This window comes from Dendrobates tinctorius, unplaced genomic scaffold (assembly GCF_039654945.1).
Source record: "Dendrobates tinctorius isolate UK_male_01 unplaced genomic scaffold, ASM3965494v1 ptg000014l, whole genome shotgun sequence".
Classification (NCBI taxonomy): Eukaryota; Metazoa; Chordata; class Amphibia; order Anura; family Dendrobatidae; genus Dendrobates; species Dendrobates tinctorius.
This window is the reverse complement of record NW_027361682.1, coordinates 6,167,050-6,186,677: the sequence shown is the minus strand read 5'-3', so window position 1 is coordinate 6,186,677 and position 19,628 is coordinate 6,167,050. Positions and strand designations below refer to the sequence as shown.

The following is a 19,628-nucleotide window of genomic DNA, read 5'->3' as shown; positions in this document are numbered from 1 at the left end:
TCTCAGGATGTACCAAACTGTAGATTTTGCCACTCCTAATGTTGTAGCAATTTCTCGGATGGTTTTTTCTGTTTTTGCAGCTTAAGGATGGTGTGTTTCACCTGCATGGAGAGCTAATTTGACCGCATGTTTCCTTCACAGCAAAACCTTCCAAATGCAAGCACCACACCTCAAATCAACTCCAGGCCTTTTATCTGCTTAATTGAGAATGACATAACAAAGGGATTGACCACACCTGTCCATGAAATAGCCTTGGAGTCAATTGTCCAATTACTTTTGGTCCCTTTAAAAGCAGGGTGGCACATATTAAGGAGCTGAAACTCCTAAACCCTTCATCCAATTTTAATGTGGATACCCTGAAATGAAAGCTGAAAGTCTGAACTTCAACTGCATCTGAATTGTTTTGTTTAAAATTCATTGTGGTAATAATGTCTAGAACCAAAATTAGAAAAATGTTGTCTCTGTCCAAATATATATGGACCCTAACTGTAGTTATACCGATATGGCCATATTATTACTACATAGAGCTTATTTTACCCCGTATGTCCAATCCAGAATGTCTCCTACAAATTCTTATCAGTGTGTTAAATGTGGTTTACATAATACTGACATCTACCATCATATGTGGGGTTGCCCTAAAATTCAAAAGTTATGGCGAGATATTCACTCTGAGTTACAACAATTGAGTGGTTTTGAGTTCCCTCTTACCCCGCAATGGGCTATTTTTAATATTCTAGAGGAGACCCCAAGAGTATTACCAAAGCACACCAAGGCCATGTTAGTGATTTGGGCCTCAGCAGTAAGAAAAAGTATATTACATCAATGGTTAAACTCAAATGTTCCGTCAAAATCATTAATATTGACAAAAATTCATTTTCTGTCTAAAATGGACTGGTTGGAAACCTTGACTAACAAAGAAAGGTTAACAGAGAAGTTTTTCACCAGATGGTCATTTCTTATTCCTCCTTGGATACAGAGTCTAGGAACAGACTTAGGAAACAATTCGAGAGCACCAGATGGTACTTGCTACAAAGCATTGGAGGACATGCACCAATTTAAGGAATCTTTTTAAATGATGACATTTGCAGGAAGGGGAGGGGGGGTGGGATTATGATTTAATGTCATGAACATGTTGTAATTGTTTGTACCCCTTTTCCTTGTTAAATTAATAAAAACCGTTTAAAAAAAAAAAAAAATGTAAAGGAGCCATCATGTTGTCACACCTTCAGTGTGGCAGGATAGAGGAGCTGAAAATGTATCTTTTTGTGGTGAAGTGATGTGCACTCCTTGCTAAAAGCTTTTCTCCTCCTCGTTACCTGCGCTGAATCGTCTCCAAACAGCAAAAGTTTGTGTCCTTTAATCTGTAATGGCTGCTGTCTCTCCCTAAAGGCTCTCAGCAACTCCTACTTATGTTTGTTGTCAAGATATTTAACTATGAGTCGAGTTGTCCCGATAACACAGATTCCGGAAGCCCCACTATGCTCAGACTGTTACGCCTGGAGCGGTGTTCAAGTTCATCAACCTTCTCACAGTTTATCTGATAGGGTCGGTAGGTCCCGTATATGCTTATTCAAGGAGACTATGGTATCTTCAGCCTCCGATATTCTCTGCTCAGCTTCCTTTATTTTATTATCATGTCTCTCATATTTCGCCTCCAGCCTAGGATCAGGGGTCTGCAATCCGCTCTCCGGTTTTCTGGACTTAGCTTGTATTTTTGTTTTTTCCTCCTCCGGTGACTCATTCATAACAATCTGGGATAATCGCAGCCTTGAAATCATCTGGGATAATCGCAGCCTTGAAAGGATTGTTAAGAAAAGGCCATTCAAAAATTTGGATGAGATTCACAAGGAGTGGACTGCTGCTGGAGTCATTGCTTCTAGAGTCACCACACACAGACGTATCCAGGACATGGGCTACAAGTGTTGCATTCCTTGTGTCAAGCCACTCATGACCAATAGTCAACACCAGAAGCATCTTACCTGGGCCAAGGAGAAAAAGACCTGGACTGTTGCTCTGTGGTGTTTTCAGATGAAAGTAAATTTTGCATTTCATTTGGAAATCCAAGGTCCCAGCATCTGGAGGAAGAGTGGAGAGGCACACAATCCAAGCTGCTTGAGGACTAGTGTGAAGTTTCCACAATCAGTGATGGTTTCGGGAGCCATGTCATCTGCTGGTGTAGGTCTACTGTGTTTTAGCAAGACCAAAGTCAGGCCAGCCGTCTACCAGAAATTTTTAGAGCACTTCATGCTTCTTTCTGCCGACAAGCTTTTTAGAGATGAAAATTTCATTTTCCAGCAGGACTTGGCACCTGTCCACACTGCCAAAATTACGAATGCCTGGTTTAAAACCAGTATCAAACTTGCCTGACCGTATCCCTATAGAGAATCAGCGGGGTATTGTCAAGAGGAAGATGAGACACCAGACCCAACAATGCAGACGAGCTGAAGGTTGCTATCAAAGCAACCTAGGCTTCCATAACTCCTTAGCAGTGCCACAAGCTGATCGCCTCCATGCCACACCGCACTGATGCAGTAATTGATGCAAACGGAGCCCTGACCAAGTATTGAGTGCATATACTGAACATACATTTCAGTAGGCCAACATTTCGGATTTTGAAATCATTTTTCAAGCTGAGATAATGACTTTTGCGTTTTTATTGGCTGTAAGCGATAATCCTTAATATAAACTGAAATAAACACTTGAAATGGATCACTCTGTAATGACTATATAATGAGTTTCACTTTTGGTATTGAGTAACTGAAATAAATTAACTTTTTGATATTCTAATTTTGTAAGAAGCACCTTACACCTTCATTTACTTAGAATTTAAGTAGAGACATGTTCAATACTTTCGCTGTGTGTGTGTGTCTCCTGTGCTGTATACAGGGTGTACTTTTAAGTATATCCTTTTATTTTTTACATTTGGGGGTGTGGTCTTTATTGTGAGTGTGGTCTTTATTAGGGGTGTGACAAACGTCCGTAAACATTTTTTACCTTTTGTGAATTTTGGTTCAGTTGTCCAGAAAAAAATGTAATAATAGTTTGGCATCCCTGAATATAGAGTTAACGTCAGTGTTTTTTTTTCTCTGGTGTGTGATGTGGAGGGGTCTCAAAACTACCGTATTTTTTTTTTTTTTTAACTATAAGGTGCACTTTTTTCCTCCAAAAATTTAGAGGAAGATGGGGGGGGTGAGTCCTATAGTCCGGATGTACCTGCTGTGGATTGAGAGGTGGAGGAGCTGGTCAGACGAGGCAGGAGCCAGCTGCTGCGGCTAACCCCTATGCCTGCTGTTAAAGAGAAATGAATATTCACTGCTCCCCACTCCCATAGTCCCTCCCTCCTCTATGCACTGAAGCTGGCGCCGAGATGTGGGAGGAACTATGGGCGTGGGGAACTGTGAATATTAATTTCTTTTTAATAGCAGGCACACTGGTAAGCAGCAGCCGCTGGCTTCTTGTGGCAGCCAGGCGATCAAGTGTCTTCACTACTTAAGGGTATGAATATTCACTGCTTTCCACTTCCATGGGCGTGGGCAGCAGTGAATATTTATTTCTCTTTAATTTTGGGCCTAGTAGCCACAGCCACAGGGTTCCTGCAGCATCTGGGCGATCATGTGTGCCCGCTATTAAAGAGAATGATCCCCATGCCCATGGGAGTGGAGAGCAGTGAATATTCTTTCCCTTTAGTAGCGTGCACATGTGATCGCCCAGCCGCTACAGGAAGCCGGTGGCTGCATTGAACCGTGTGTCTATTAAAGAGAAATGAATATTCACTGCTCCACACACCCTTAGTTACAGGCATGGGGAGCAGTGAGTATTCCATCAGCTGTCCTTGGCTCGTTAGCAATGCATGACGTCACTGCCATGCGATGCTTGTGTAAGGAGGTGGCGGGGACACTCAATTGCCTTCTCTCTACTGAATAACGAGCACGTGTCACGTGCGGCTTCCTAACGTTTTATTAATGTAATGTGCAGTTTTCCATTGTTCTTGTATTATGTAACGTGCTGTATTAGAATGTGATGTTTATTACTGTAATGTAAAATGTATTCTTTAGCTCATGGACAGAATGGGGTAATAAGGGTTAGACAGTTAAGAGGAGTTAGAGAGAGACAATGCAAAGCCTCAGGGCTATAGGGAGAGGATTTCCGGCCTTTAGAGCAGAGCCCGGGCAGGCTTGCCCAGGGCTAGACATGCACTATAGCGAGGACAGAAGATTCCCCGGTCGTGAGGATAAAAGCTGCCCTAAGTTGACGGGCAGCGTGGATGGACACTGGCACTGCGGGATCGTCCCCAGTAGAAATACGGAGTTCGGGACCAGGATAGGAGCTGGTGGTGTGCAACATAAAGAGGCCGCAGGGAAAGTACAGGAAACATTGCCTTGTTGGTACCGTGTCATGGGTGTGACTGTTTTACCATTGGAACAGAACTGTGGCTTGTGGTATTTCCTGCAACCGAAGTGAACATGTGATGGAGGTAACTGACTGTACTGCAGGACTGGGACTTCATTTGTCTTTCCATGTACAAGGTGCCAGGGTGCTCACTGACTGTTGCTTAAGGGACTCACCTATGACAACCACCCCGTGCCGCCTTGTTACACTTATGACCTGGCTACCCAACCTTCCTCTTGCCTCTAGTTCACTACTCTAGATAGCATCTCTTCCAAGGAAGAAATCCAGTTGACCCAGTTGTAAGACCAGATTCCTGTACAGGAGTTAAAGCTTGAAGGGTGGAGTTATTATGTAATGTGCCAGACAGAGTGGTTCTCGCCTAGTCTGTCTGACGTAGCTTTTTTGAGCCTGCGGCCCCTGACAGACATAGTAAGGTATACATGACCAGTCTGTGCTTGTCTTTTCTGATTTACTTTGTGCTTGCACCTGACAGAGTGCATGAGAAGGAATCGCATAATAAAACTGATTAAAAGTATCTTTGAGTCTTCTATAAATGTAACAGGACATGATTGGTGACAAACACTGTAAGACATGAACCTACAGAAAAGATGGATAGAATACAGAAGTGTAATTTGTTATCGCATAACCTGGTGGGCTATCACCATAAACTGTTAGCCCCTATTTTGTGGTCTATTGCCTTGGTCTGTCAATAATTGACTTGTGTTACAGTTTGTATGGAAATGATATAAAGTATATAGAAAAATACATATTAATATAATTCAAATGCGGTATTATTTAAAAATAATAAAACTGTTTTATTCTTGGCAGATGACTGTACCAGGAACTCCGAGGGACATGTGATATACTCAGAGTTTACAGATGATAATCATAGTAGCACATCTGATACATGTGAAGAACATGTAATTTTCACAGCTACACCTCATGCTCATCTCAGAAAAAATCTGTCACCTCATCCTTTTCAAAAGGTTCTCTCTTCTGCTTCATCAAAAACAAATATACAAAATAAAAGCTGTGGAAATGCTGTAAAAAATGAAATGGCTTATGTAGGGGAGAAATCATTTTCATGCTCAGAATGTGGAAAATATTGCAGTAGTAAATCAAGCCTTGCTACACATCAGAGAAGTCACACAGGGGAGAAGCTGTATTCATGTTCCGAATGTGGGAAATGTTTTGCATACAAATCACATTTTGTTAAACATCAAAGAGTTCACACTGGGGAGAAGTCATTTTCATGTCCAGAATGTGGGAAATGTTTTAAATGGCAAACAAATCTTGTTACACATCAAAGAATTCACACAGGAGATAAGCAATTTTCAAGTTCAGAATTTGGACAAAATTATAGTGAGAAATCCATACTTATGAAACATCAGAGAAGTCACACAGGAGAAAAGCTATTTTCATGCTCAGAATGTGGGAAATGTTTTCATCGAAAATCACATCTTGTTACACATCAAATAATTCACACAGGGGAGAAGCCATTTTTCTGTTCAGAATGTGGAAAATGTTTTAATCTAAAAGCAAATTTTGTTAGACATCAGTTAAGTCACACAGGGGAGAAGCCATTTTTCTGTTCAGAATGTGGGAAATGTTTTAATCTAAAAACAAGTCTTATTAAACATCAAAGAATTCACACAGGGGAGAAGCCATTTTTCTGTTCAGACTGTGGGAAATGTTTTAGTCAAAAATCAAATCTTGTTGCTCATCAGTTAACTCACACAAGGAAGAAACCATTTTCCTGTTCAGAATGTGGGAAAGGTTTTAGGAATAAATCAGATCTTTTTATACATCAAAGAACTCACACAGGGGAAAAGCCATTTTCATGTTCAAATTGTGGGAAATGTTTTAGTCTGAAATCAAATCTTGTCACACATCAGAGAACTCACACAGGAGAGAAACCATTTTCTTGTTCAGATTGTGGGAAATGTTTTAATCGGAAATCTACTCTTGTAACACATCAGAGAACTCACACAGGGGAGAAGCCGTTTTCATGTTCAGAATGTGGGAAATGTTTTAATCGGAATTCAAATCTTGTTACCCATCTGAGAATTCACATAGGGAAGTAGCCATTTTTTAAAATTGTTTTATTGACCACATGTACTAGGAAAACATATATGTTATAGTGAAGTCACTCGTCTACAAAAGGAGGGGTAAACAATTTGGTCTTTGAAATGATTATTAGAAAATGTATGCAATTACCTATGATCATTTGTTATTGAAATCTAATAAGTATAAAATAATACACCTATATTTGAACAAAGTATGTATTTTTATTTGTATAATACAATTTAAAAGGGTTGTCTGTAGATGTACTCTTCCATCCTTTTTGCCATTGACCATGGAGACATTATACATGATAAGGACAGTTGCCAAGGTAAACATTCAGTGCCCCACTTGTCTCAATCCAATTAGTAGTGACTTAATTAGATGAGATCCAGGGCTTAAATAGAAATCATGAGGTGTCAAAAGAAAAGTCTGAATTGAAAACTTTAGATTACTCACCCCTAAACAAGAGTATAATTCTTAACTTTGAAAGAAGGAATAGAGGAATATATTGTTGCAAGCACACAAAAATAGTGATTTCCCATAGTGTCCTACCCACTGCGATACACCTTCTACGGCATCCACCCAGTTGAACGCCCACAAGATGGCTTTCAATGAAGTAAAATGCTTCTCGTATAGTAAAATGTGCCCACAATTCCAACTACATATTTTACTCCAACTTTAACCCCCAAATGCACATTATGATGCCTTCTCTGCACATTTCCTGACACAATGATGCCCCCTCAGTTCTGCTACACAGTATGATGCCTTTCATAGTGCCCCTAACATACATTATTTATGCCCCCACAGCGCCCTCGATGTCTTATGAAGCCACCACAGTTCTCCCAATACATGATGATGCTGCCGCAGTGTCTTCAAAACAGCATGATTCCCCCAGTATGTTCCACAGTTCAGTATGAGACCACCATTGCGCTCCCAATTCAGTATGAAGCAGCGAAATTGGTTTTAAATATGTGTGTCCCTCCTCATTCAGTAAAATGTAGAACCACAATAAAAAAATCACCTGGCCTTTTCCCTATTATGTGCTGCTCCAGTCTGCACAGTGTGAGGACTGAGGCTACACACAGAAGGCATAATGATATCACTTGCAGCTCCAAAACCTAGACACCTTGGCTGAATGATGAAACAACAATCTGATTGCTCTGTGTTCGACAATTGTATGCAACTGGATCTATGTCCTGAAGATGCAGAATCAAATAGTAGCCTTGACAACTGTCCCAATAATATACAATAAGTTTTGAGTTATATACAGGGTGGGCCATTTATATGGATACACATGGGTGGGCCATGTATATGGATACACCTAAATAAAGTGGGAGTGGTTGGTGATATCAACTTCCTGTTTGTGGCACACTAGTATATGGGAGGGGGAAACTTTTCAAGATGGGTGGTGACCGTGGTGGCCATTTTGAAGTCGGCCATTTTGGATCCAACTTTATTTTTTCTAATGGGAAGATGGTCATATGATACATCAAACTTATTGAGAATTTCACAAGAAAAACAAAGTGTGCTTGGTTTTAGCGTAACTTTATTCTTTCATGAGTTATTTACAAGCTTATGACCACTTATAAAATGTGTTCAAAGTGCTGCCCATTGTGTTGGATTGTCAATGCAACCCTCTTCTCCCACTCTTGACACTGATCACAAAAAGTACAGTTGTAGAATACCAGAAATACAGTGTCTGTAAAGTCATGATGCACTTTTGACCAGTCACTGGAAAGCAACAAAAGACGATAGAAATGTGAAATCTGCTCCAAATAAATGAAAAACTCACAGTTTCATACCTATTCATACCTATTCAGTGCAGTTCGATGTGGGCTCCATTTGTTGCCCTACACACATCCAAACGATAGTGAAGTTCTTGCCACACATGGGTAAGGGCGTCTGGTGTAACAGAGTGAAAAACGTCTGATTCTCTGACATTGATAATGGAGCCCACATCGAACTGCACTGAATAGATATGAAACTGGGAGAGTTTTTCTTTTATTTGGAGCAGATTTCACATTTCTATCATCTTTTGCTTTCTAGTGACTGGTCAAAATGCACCATGACTTTACGGACACACTGTATAAGAAACAAGAAATGTAGTCCGGGTCCAGTTTGTGAGTTTGAGCTGTTAAATTTTAAACAGAGCAGTAATTTATAATCTGTGTCCTCTAGAACATATTCCTAAACCACATCATTACTGTCAGAGTGCTGTGCGCCTGGGAATGCCAGGAGGGAAAGACATTCACAAGACTCCTGTCCAGCGGTCACAGATTACTGACCTGGCCGAGCGATCACAGTCCTGCACATCACTTCTCCCAACTGTCACGATGACCCGTCCTATGTGACGTGACCCGCAGGCCGGTAACTAAAACAACAAGATGCAGCACGTGATACTGTCCTGTGTGACACGGCCCGCAGGCCAGTAACTAAAACAACAAGACAAGGGGAAACAGTTACAATGGTGGGCCCTGCGATAGGGCAAGGGGACGTGGAGACCTCCTGCACTCCCCTGAGTCAGTGTCCCTAACGTTTCCTATGCCGGTTCCGCACCGGGCGCCGATCAGGAACCTGTCGCCCTAGCACACCCTACACCTATCCCTTGCTAAGGAGCTGGGTTGCGCAGGCACTGGCCCCACCGCTGTACTAATACACACTAAGGAAAAACACAAACAGGGAAACACCACTTAGCTTTACTCTGTTGCACTTGCTCCTGGAAACAGAGTCCAGCACCAGAATGCAGCTCTCCTCCTGAATCGCTGCCACCAAGTTCTGTCAAGGCTACAAGGAAATCCCCTATGACTCCTTCCACACCAGGGCTAAGACAGTGCTGCAAGGAACGCTCTCCAGCTCCTTCCTCCACCAAGGATGGTTGAAATGAACACTATCACCAACACTGATTCAGTCCTGATCCAGCATGGATCATGACACCAACACTCTTTAATGCTTTAGTACTCCTCTACCCTGCTATTCAGTAACTTAATTATGTCCAGTGTGTGTATGTGTGTTTTAATATCGATGTACATTAAAAAAAAAAAAGTGGGTTTTGATTAGCCAGAAAAATCTATGTAAATACTTTTGTAAACCTGCCTGGAGAAGGAGCCTCTGTGCTCTGAAAGCTTGCAAATATATTTTTTTTAATTAGCCAATAAAGATATCACTCATACATAATAGCATTTATGTTTGAATATTGTGATAAACAACTGTACCTCACACCGAATAAAGGTTTGTATTTGTGTTTTTCGATTGATTTGCTATCTATTTATTATAAATTTGGAAATTTTGTAGGAATGATAGCCTGAGAAAAAAACAACAGCATTTGAGAGTAGAAAAAGCATGTCAGTTAATGTTTTGGCTATGACTGAAAAGTTCTTGAGCTTCCGATAATAATGTGCAAACCCAGAAATCTCTGTAATGCTTTCAGATAAATTGGTTGAACCAGTCATGGACAGCTTGCAACTTAACAGGACCCATCCGAAACCCCGATGTAGAAACCAAATGCCCAGGAACTGGACCTTCTCAAATAAATAGTTTTATGACATAGGATTTGGAGAACCTGTCTGATATGCTCATGATGCTCCTCCTGAAAACATGAGTAAATGGATTCAATACGTAACACTCCTACCTTCATACATTTTCAACCTTCATAGTAAGTGACTGAGAAAGAGAAGTGTTATCCATTGACAAAACATGAATGGGAAGGCCGAGTGTAGAGGCATCATAACCCAAGTTTACATAAAAATCATGATCAACTTAATTTAAAGCAGAACCTGAATAAACAATTCCAGGCTTAAAGATAAAAACATTTAGTTTCCAGTGATACCTGTAAGCAAAACCTGGTAGCCTGTACAATAGATAATCTCAGATTCTTGGATCCTGTACCTTTACACTGTAAAGTCTTTTTTTCTTTTTTAGAAATTCATTTTTAGATTTGAAACTTTGAACCACATTGTGACCCAAACAACCACAGTGTAAACAAAACAGAGCAGATGCTCAGCGTTCCATACCCCCTCTGGAATCTTTCCAATTTGCACAGATTCACCAATTTCAACAGATAACGAGGAAAATGCCACTGAAACGCCTTTAAATGTGTCTATATTTCTCAGTTGTCTATCTAAATGACCAGCCAGTGTCATAGCTTCCTCCAGGGACTGCTTCCAGGAACTGTAGACTAGAATGTCCTTAATCTAATCTGAAAGTCCCTGGCAGAATTGATTCCGTGGGGCGGGGTCTTTCCAGAAGGCCTCTACTGCCTAGTGTCTAAACTCTAAGCAGTAGTCCTCAGCTTTACCATCAGAATGAGCCAATTTACTGATGTTTCATTCATCTACGAGACTCTGACCGGGTCATAATAAATCAGTTCAAGAGTCATGAAAAATGCCTCAACAGAAGACCATGTCGGGGAATTTTCACGTAAAGAAAATGCACAAGCCTGTGGAGTGGATCCCCGAAGAGCAAAGACAAAATATTGCCCACTCTCACACCCAGAGGAAATAGGATGGAGGCGAAAATATAATTACACAAGGCAAAAAAAAACCCCTCAAAGCATTCAGGTAACTTTACCTTTTGGCTCAACTGTGCCACTGTGATTAGCAGGACTTGTGAGATGTTGATGGCTCTTGAAGTTCTCAATGTTCAGGCTATGTGCCCACTTATGCAGAAAATTTCTGCATGAAAACCGGACTCCTTCCCAGAAAACGCATTTTTTTGAGCGTTTTTGCACAAATTTCTGCGTGTCCCCAGACACATAGAAAATAGCTAAAAACGTGGACTTTTCTGCAAAATTAATGAGCATGCTGCGTTTTTTACTGCAAAACATTTTTTTCGCGGAAAAAAACGCATCAATATGCACAAAGTGCAAAATGCATTAAAATAAATGGAATGCTTCTTTTGAGCGATTTTTAAGCGTTTTTTGCTGGTAAAAATGCTTAAAAAACGCGGAAAAAAAACATCTATGTGGGCACACAGCCTCAAGGATAAGGCTTGATGTGTGACCAAAGCATTCAAGAAATCTATAATGACACCCCAGCACACCCTAATGGGCTGGTGTGATGACAGCGTCACCCTAGCCTGGTGCGGTGGTGAATTATTCTTAATTTATGCCAGACATGTTCCTTTGTTCAGTAGGTTATTGAACATGAGCCATTGTTTTATATCAGGCTGTACGTTGACTCTGTTAATCTGTGGTATATGTTGTTGACTTGGTGGTCCAATAAAGTACTACCGCAGTGTATTAACCTCACCCTGTGTTGTCACAGTAGTATTCTACCCAAGAGGAAGGAGTATGGGTGTTTTGTGGGATGAGCCCTGGCCCATGCTGTCTTTCTAAAGACAGCCAGACCAGCAGAGGAGAGCAACCCCTGACCCTTGTGTCTCCAGTAAAGGAAAGTTACGAGGTCAGATACCAAGAGAGCTCATAAACAAAAGGGGTAAGGCAAAGGCATAGTCAGGTCATAGTTTGAGGTCAAAGTCCCAGGAAGGTAGCAGGTCAAGACTAAAGGACAAGGCAAACGGGTGGTGAAAGGCAAGGTCTAGGGTCGGACAGCAAAGATCAAATAAAGACAGTACACCCACTTGAGCTAAGCTACAACTGGTACTAATTGTAAGCAGAGAGCCAGCTAAATAGCCAAGTAATCACTAGAATAGCAGACACAAGGAGGAAACCTTAGCATGTCCCAACCCTGATTGGATAGCTGAGTTATCACTCCACACACTAACAGCTCGGCACGCCCCAGCCTCCGATTAGATGGCTAAGCTGTCCATAACCATAGTGACAGCTCAGCAGACCCATGTTCTAAATTGGATGGCTAAACTGTCACACTGCCACCAGCCACAGCAAAACTATGACAGTATCACCTCTTTTAGAGGCCACCGTACCCCCAGGTTTCTCAGGGAACATGATTGAAGGCACTGACCAGATGATGAGTCTTCATAGAAATAACCAGCACCCAAGATCTCTCTTCGGGTCTATATTCACTCCAATGAACAAGATATTGGAGATAATTTTGGCGCCTCCGAGAATCCACGAAGCTCTACACCTCGTATTCCAAACCTCCATAGACAGAAACACGGAGGCAGAGACAAGGCAAACAACACTGATGGGACAAATTCAACAAAAATTTAGTTAGAGGAAGTCTTAGTTTAAAGGCCATCAGATTAACTACTTCCAGAATCTCATACGGACCAATAAATTTAGGACCCAAATTCATTGATGTATTTTCAGCTTAAGATTGCAGGTCCCTTCTTCACCTACTTTTTGACAGAGTGATCAATGAGTGGAACAGGCTGCCACGAGAAGTGGTGAGTTCTCCATCAATGGAAGTCTTCAAAGAGAGGCTGGACAGACATCTGTCTGGGATGATTTAGCAAATCCTGCTTTGAGCAGGGGGTTGGACCAGATGGCCCAGGAGGTCCGTTCCAACTCTACGATTCTATGAAGATGGGACCTGCTGAACGTTTCCTATTGGCTTTCCATTTTTTGCGAGGCAGAGCCATCCCAATATTCTTCTGAACCTCCCTCCAGACATCCCCAAGCTTCTGTATGGCCACCCCGGTCACTCAGAACTCATCCTAGAAAATGCACTAAAATAGGGTTTAAAACCATAATTGCAAAAAAAGATGAGGTTCCAGTGGACTGATTGATACAATGGCAAACTCAGCAAGAGGTAACAACGAGGACCCGTCCTCTTGCTAAGCCACAATGAAACACCTTAAAATTTGTTCCAATGATTGGTTTGTCTTTTCTTTCTGACCATTGGTGTTTGGGTGGCAAGAAGAGGAAAATCTCCAGTTTCCTACAAAATGATCTACAAAATTTGGAGACAAATTGCACCCTCTTATCAGATACAATGTTCAGAGCGATTCCATGCAATCTCACCACATGATTGGTAAACAACCAGGAAAGTGTTCCAGCATTTGAAAATCTAGGTAACAGAATAAAGTGATCCTGTTTACTGAATCGATAAACTACCACTCAAATGACAGTTTTCTCTCCAAAGGCAAATCTGTGATGAAATTCATGGACAAATGAAATTTCAAAAGCTATAGTATGCCTAGATTCGTGGCAACCTCCAAATACTGAAACATCACAAAAAAAAAATGGGAAGCTATTTTGCCGTAAAAATACATGAAATTTTATTGAATCTCAGTTAAAATTTGTACAACAAATTAATAAAAAATGGGGACAGAAAAATGCAAAAAATGGCCATTAAAGGTGCAGAAACCCGAATATTCCTGTTTAGACCATAAATTATGCATATAATCCCACAAGAAAAACTATAATATATGTATTTTTTTTAGTAAGCAGCTAAATGGTCCAAAAGCAAAGTTCATATGAAACCGAAAAAATGTCTTTCTAATGACCACAATATCAAAGTGCATAAAGAATGGGGGTATACCATGCAAAAAGTATGTAACAGTGGCAAGATGATATTGCCCATGTGTAATCCATGTTCGGGTTAACCAGCTATATTGCCTAGTAATCAAGTGCCCTAAAAACAGCTGCCCTAAATATAAATGAAGTGCAATGGTAGAAATATACAAAAGTGAAGCATGAGGGATAAATGAGAGTAAATAGTAATGGCAGCTGGATGTTTGGTACCGTACCTCTAATGAACCGTGTCACCCCGATGCGCATTTCGCGTTCAGCTTCTTCCAAGGGTTGTGTTGAAAGCCGATTTATATACATTTGCGGTGTGTCTTTGAAGATGCTATGAAAGAAGACTTGCAGGCACAACAATACCTAAGGGATCACTGACTACACGCTTTAATAATGGAATACTTGGAAAACAAAGAAGTGTTTATGAAAAGTCAATATAACCAATAATAAAATCTGGTAAAATTGATTGATGAATAAAACAAACAACAAAAACCAAATTTCTAATAACAAAAAGCCGATAAGGGCCGATACAGCCTGCTATATCCCACGTTGTAATTTTGTGGCAGTGAAATGAAGCTGTCGGCAGAGCTCCCTTTCTCATTAAAAAAATACTTTTATCTGTTGCTAAATGTGATCTAGCCAGCCATATCACACGTAATTTTGTGGCAGTGAAATTAAGCTGTCTGCAGACCTCACGTACATAAAAAAAATAATTGCTACTAAACGTGATACAGAACTCCATATCCCACGTTGTTATTTTGTGGCGGTGAAATTCCACTGTCTGCATAGCTCATGTAGATTTAAAAAAAATAACATTTCTGTTGCTAAACGTGATACAGCCTGCCATATCCCACGTTGTAATTTTGTGGCAGTGAAATGAAGCTTCTGCAGAGCTACTGCACATTAAAAAAAATATTTTTATCTGTTTCTAAACGTGATATAGCCAGCCATATCACATGTTGTAATTTTGTGGCAGTGAAATTAAGTTGTCTGCAGACCTCACGCACATTAAAAAAAATGCTGCTAAACGTGATACAGCCTTCCATATCCCACATTGTTATTTTGTGGCAGTGAAATGAAGCTGTCTGCAGAGCTCATGCACACTCAAAAAAAAATTATGTTGCTAAACGGGATAGTTACTAACGTTCTAAAGTAGAGGATATCTCACTTTGTAGCATCTAGTCTTTGTCATACAGGCCTCATCCCCACTCAGACAATTCTTTCTACTGTTACTAATGTCATACAGTAAGGGAGATCTCATTTTTAAATTGTTTGGAGCATATAGTCTATGTTATACAGGCCTCGTCCACAGGCCCAAAAAAAACATTTCTTCAGTTACTAACGTCATACAGTAGGGTAGATCTCACTTTGAAATTGTTTGGAGCATCTAGTCTCTGTTATACAGGCCTCATCCACAGGCCAAAAAAAAACATTTCTTCAGTCAGTAACGTCATACAGTAGGGTAGATCTCACTTTGAAATTGTTTGGAGCATCAAGTCTATTTTATACTGGCCTCGCCCACACCAAAAAAAATATGTCTTATGTTACTAACGTCATACAGAAGGGAGTTTTCATTTTCAACTTGTTTGGTGCATATCTTCTTTGTCATACAGGCCTCATCCATACTCAAACAATTCTTTCTTCTGTGAATAACACGATTCAGCACGCCATATTTCACCTGTCATTTAGTTCAGATGCAATTTAGTTGTTTGCAGAGTAAAAAATCTAATTTTTTGTTGCTAATACTGTGCATCATGACTGGGGAAAAGGGAGGTTGTGGTGGAAGGGGGATTAGGCTTGGTGTTCAAGGTGTGTGGGGGTAGGTGGTAATGTTTGTGAAAGCACTGGTGAACCAACAACGTCACATCCTTTACAAAGACAACTGACAACTTCTGTTCCTGGACGTGCTACTCCACTACCTTTCTTTGGCAGACGCCTAGTGGTACAGCTTGTTGACGAGGCACAGAAAGAGCATGTGGTTGGGTTGATAGCAAGCGCCGCTTCAAGTGGCCTCTCCTTCTCTTCTTCTATCTCAACATCACACCCAGTACAGTCACTAGCACCCCAATTACCCTTGCTTCCTCCCATGTCACAACTCTCTGCCCAACTGACTGTAGGGTAACCACAGATGGATGAGTCTGCAAAGCTGTTCACACGTAAGAAGTGTACTCAAAATCTTCACAGAGTCAAGAGAAGGAAATCATCTGCGCCGATGCCCACATTCTTTTTAAATTGGATCCTGGGCAGAATGACGTAGGGTTGGAGCAGCATCCTGGCCCTCGTCACTAGATGTTAACCCCCGGGGGAGCAGTTAACCTGATGAGACTCAGATATCTGAGGCTCACCTGGACTGGACTGTGCTGTCAGGGCAGGAAGAGGAGGAGGGTGACACAAAGGATGATGAGGTGGAAGATACCAGTTGGCATGAACACAGAGGCACGCATCTGAGTAGGTAATCTCTGGAGGTGGAGGAGGAGGAAGACGAGGAGGTTACATTACGCTGTACGATGCAGACATGTAGTGATGCAGCCACGACGAGCAATATATCCTCGGCAGGGTTGGACTGGCCCACCGGAGAACCGGAGGATTCTCTGGTGGTCCCAGGCACTGACATCTGCTGACATACAGGGCCAGCAGCTGCCTAGCACTCCCACTGCTCCAGGGTCCCCCAATCAGTGGCATGTCGCTAATAGCGGCACACCACACAGCTGCTATGGGGGCCCCTGTGCCAGCAGAGCAGCAGCGGATGACAGGAGGCAGAAGCCGGCTGCTGCGGCTTCTAAAGAGAAATTAATATTCACTTCTCCATGCCCCCATGGGCGTGGAGAGGGGTGAATATTCATTTCACTTTAATAGCAAGCAATGTTTGCCGCAGGCTGCAGCTAACACTGTCCGCTATCAGGGCTGGCAGACCAGGGTCCCCCAGCCTATGCGGCCGCTATGGGGCTGTAAGACAGGGGTGCCCAGCGCCAGCACTGCCCCGCAATGTGCGCCTCTTTCAACTGTATCGGCATCAAAGATGGAAAGCAATAATAGATTCTTGGTTGCATTATACCCTGTGAGGGGGCAGCACTATACCCTATGCAAAGGGTTGCATTATACCTATGAGGGGGCAGCATTATACCTTATGAGGGGGGCAGCATTATACCTTATGAGGGGGGCTGCATTATACACTGAGGGGGCTACATTATATTCTGTGGGGGCTACATTATACTATATGAGGGGGCTGCATTATACTCTGAGATAGCTACATTATATTCTGTTAGTGGGCTGCATTATACTATATGAAGGGGGCTGCATTATAATCTATGAGGGGGCTACAGTTGTGGCCAAAAGTATTGACACCCCTGCAATTTTGTCAGATAATACTCCGTTTCTTCCTGAAAATGATTGCAAACACAAATTCTTTGGTATTATTATCTTCATTTAATTTGTCTTAAATGAAAAAACGCAAAAGAGAATGAAGCAGAAAGCAAAACATTCATCATTTCACACAAAACTCCAAAAATGGGCCAGACAAAAGTATTGGCACCCTCAGCCTAATACTTGGTTGCACAACCTTTAGACAAAATAACTGCGACCAACCACTTCCGATAACCATCAATGAGTTTCTTATAATGCTCTGCTGGAATTTTAGACCATTCGTCTTTGGCAAACTGTTCCAGGTCCCTGATATTAGAAGGGTGCCTTCTCCAAACTACCATTTTTAGATCTCTCCACAGGTGTTCTATGGGATTCAGGTCTGGACTCATTGCTGGCCACCTTAGAAGTCTCCAGTGCTTTGTCTCAAACCATTTTCTAGTGCTTTTTGAAGTGTGTTTTGGGTCATTGTCCTGCTGGAAGACCCATGACCTCTGAGGGAGACCCAGCTTTCTCACACTGGGCCCTACATTATGCTGCAAAATTTGTTGGTAGTCTTCAGACTTCATAATGCCATACACACGGTCAAGCAGTCCAGTGCCAGAGGTAGCAAAGCAACCCCAAAACATCAGGGAACCTCCGCCATGTTTGACTGTAGGGACTGTATTTTTTTCTTTGAATGCCTCTTTTTTTCTCCTGTAAATATTAGCACATTTTACCGCACAACTGGTGGTCTTGTATTTATTTCTATGTAGCTACAGTGGGCCCCAAGAATGATTTTCTCTGGTGGGCCCAAGGTCTTACAGTCCAACGCTGATCCTCAGCCACAACTGTGGCTGTGGCCAGCGGCGTTTGCGGGTCTGCAGTTCTCAGGAGCGACAAGGGTTTGCCAAGCCTGCCAATACTGCCTTTCCACCTAGTAGATACAGAAGGTTTCCAAAAGTTGATGGCCATCGCAGTCCCCCAATACCAGTTGCCAACTCGCCATAACTTCTCTAAGAAAGTTGTGCCTGCGCTACACCAGCATGTTGCAGTTGCAGACAACATCATTCGTTTCTTGATTACATCTATGTCTGCGAGGGTGCATTTCACCACAGACACTTAGATGAGTAAGTATGGCCAAGGGCGTTACATCTCGCTGACTGGGAACTGGGTCACTGTGATGGCTGTGGGGGCAAGCGGGGAAGGTGTTGCTCCACAAATCTTGGAATTCTCAAGGCTTGCAGGACAAACCTCCATTTCACACTTCCTTCACTACTTCTGCCTCCTCCTTCACTGCTTTTAGTGCCTCCACCTGCGCCCTTAACCTGTGCCTTAATGAGACAAGCGTTCCAACAGTGCAGAGCGAATCCCCACCACCTCCATACTGCGCAGCTAGGGCTCACCACAAGCAGGCAGTGTTAAAATTGATATGCCTTGGAGATTGCAGTCATACAGCTGAAGAGTTGTGGACAGCTCTCCAGTCCGCGTTTGAGCAATGGCTGTCTCCATTGACCCTGCATTCAGGGAAGGCTATGTCCGATAATGGTGCAAACCGCGTGGAGGCCCTACGTCGAGGCAAGCTCACACACGTGTCTTGCATGGCTCACATCCTCAACCTTGTGGTAAAGCATTTTCTCCGCCACTAGCCTGGCCTGGGGGAGCTGCTCCAGAAAGCATGGAAGCTGTGTGCTCACTTCCGCCGTTCACACCCCTCAGGTCATTGACTTGCATCGATACAGAGGTCTTGTCCATGCCAGTTAATAGGTTGATATTGTCATGATCCCAGTGCAGGTTTTTGAGCTGCACACCGGGGGTTAATGTCTGGAGCTCTGTGCAGGTTTTGACCTGCACACTTGGGGTTAATGATTGTGGCCTCTTTCTGGTTCTGGGAGAGCTTCATAAACCTCTGGGTAGCTTCAATCCCTGCCAGTTATACTTTTGCCTTTGGCCTAGTGTGCTAACCCCCGTTTGCCTGTTTGTTGCTATAGCTTGTTTATATGGTTCTGACCCGATTCTGTTTCCTGTTGTGAGTTTGCCTGTTGTTTTTGTACTGCGTTATTATCTGTGTATGACTCATTGCCTGTGACCTGACTACTCTCTGCTCGCCCCTCTGGTACCTTGCAGCTATCTCTGTGTGTGACTCATTGGCTACATCCTGACTATTCTCCCTGTCTATGCCCCTTGGTAACTTTGTCTCGCAGTTACTCTGCTAGGAATTGTCTTGCAGCTCCTAGCTCTGTGGAGTTTAGGCCACGCCTCTAGCAGTCACGTGCTTCAGGTCCTGCGGCTCTGAAGTACGCATCTATTCGGTTGCTGCCCGCTCCACAGGTAGCTTTGAGCACGCTTTCGCTTTACTCAGGGCACGCGTACTGGCTCAGTGAGCAAGTTCAGTGCGGTGTCTCTGACATTATAACTGGCCTACAATTTTTTATTTTTTTTTCTCTCCTCACTT

The 19,628-nt window shown here is 42.4% G+C and overlaps 1 protein-coding gene across 2 annotated transcripts in view; it reads left to right on the top strand.

The window, feature by feature from the left end:
* Positions 1 to 6,713, top strand: part of LOC141073702 (uncharacterized) — a 74,277-nt gene extending 67,564 nt beyond the window's left edge. For both annotated transcript variants that reach the window (XM_073561062.1, XM_073561071.1), the window contains exon 7: positions 5,218 to 6,713. In XM_073561062.1, the coding sequence (XP_073417163.1) occupies positions 5,218 to 6,473 (1,256 nt within the window). In that variant the 3' untranslated portion in view covers positions 6,474 to 6,713. The remainder of the gene's footprint in view (positions 1 to 5,217) is intronic.
* Positions 6,714 to 19,628: the final 12,915 nt, after the last annotated feature.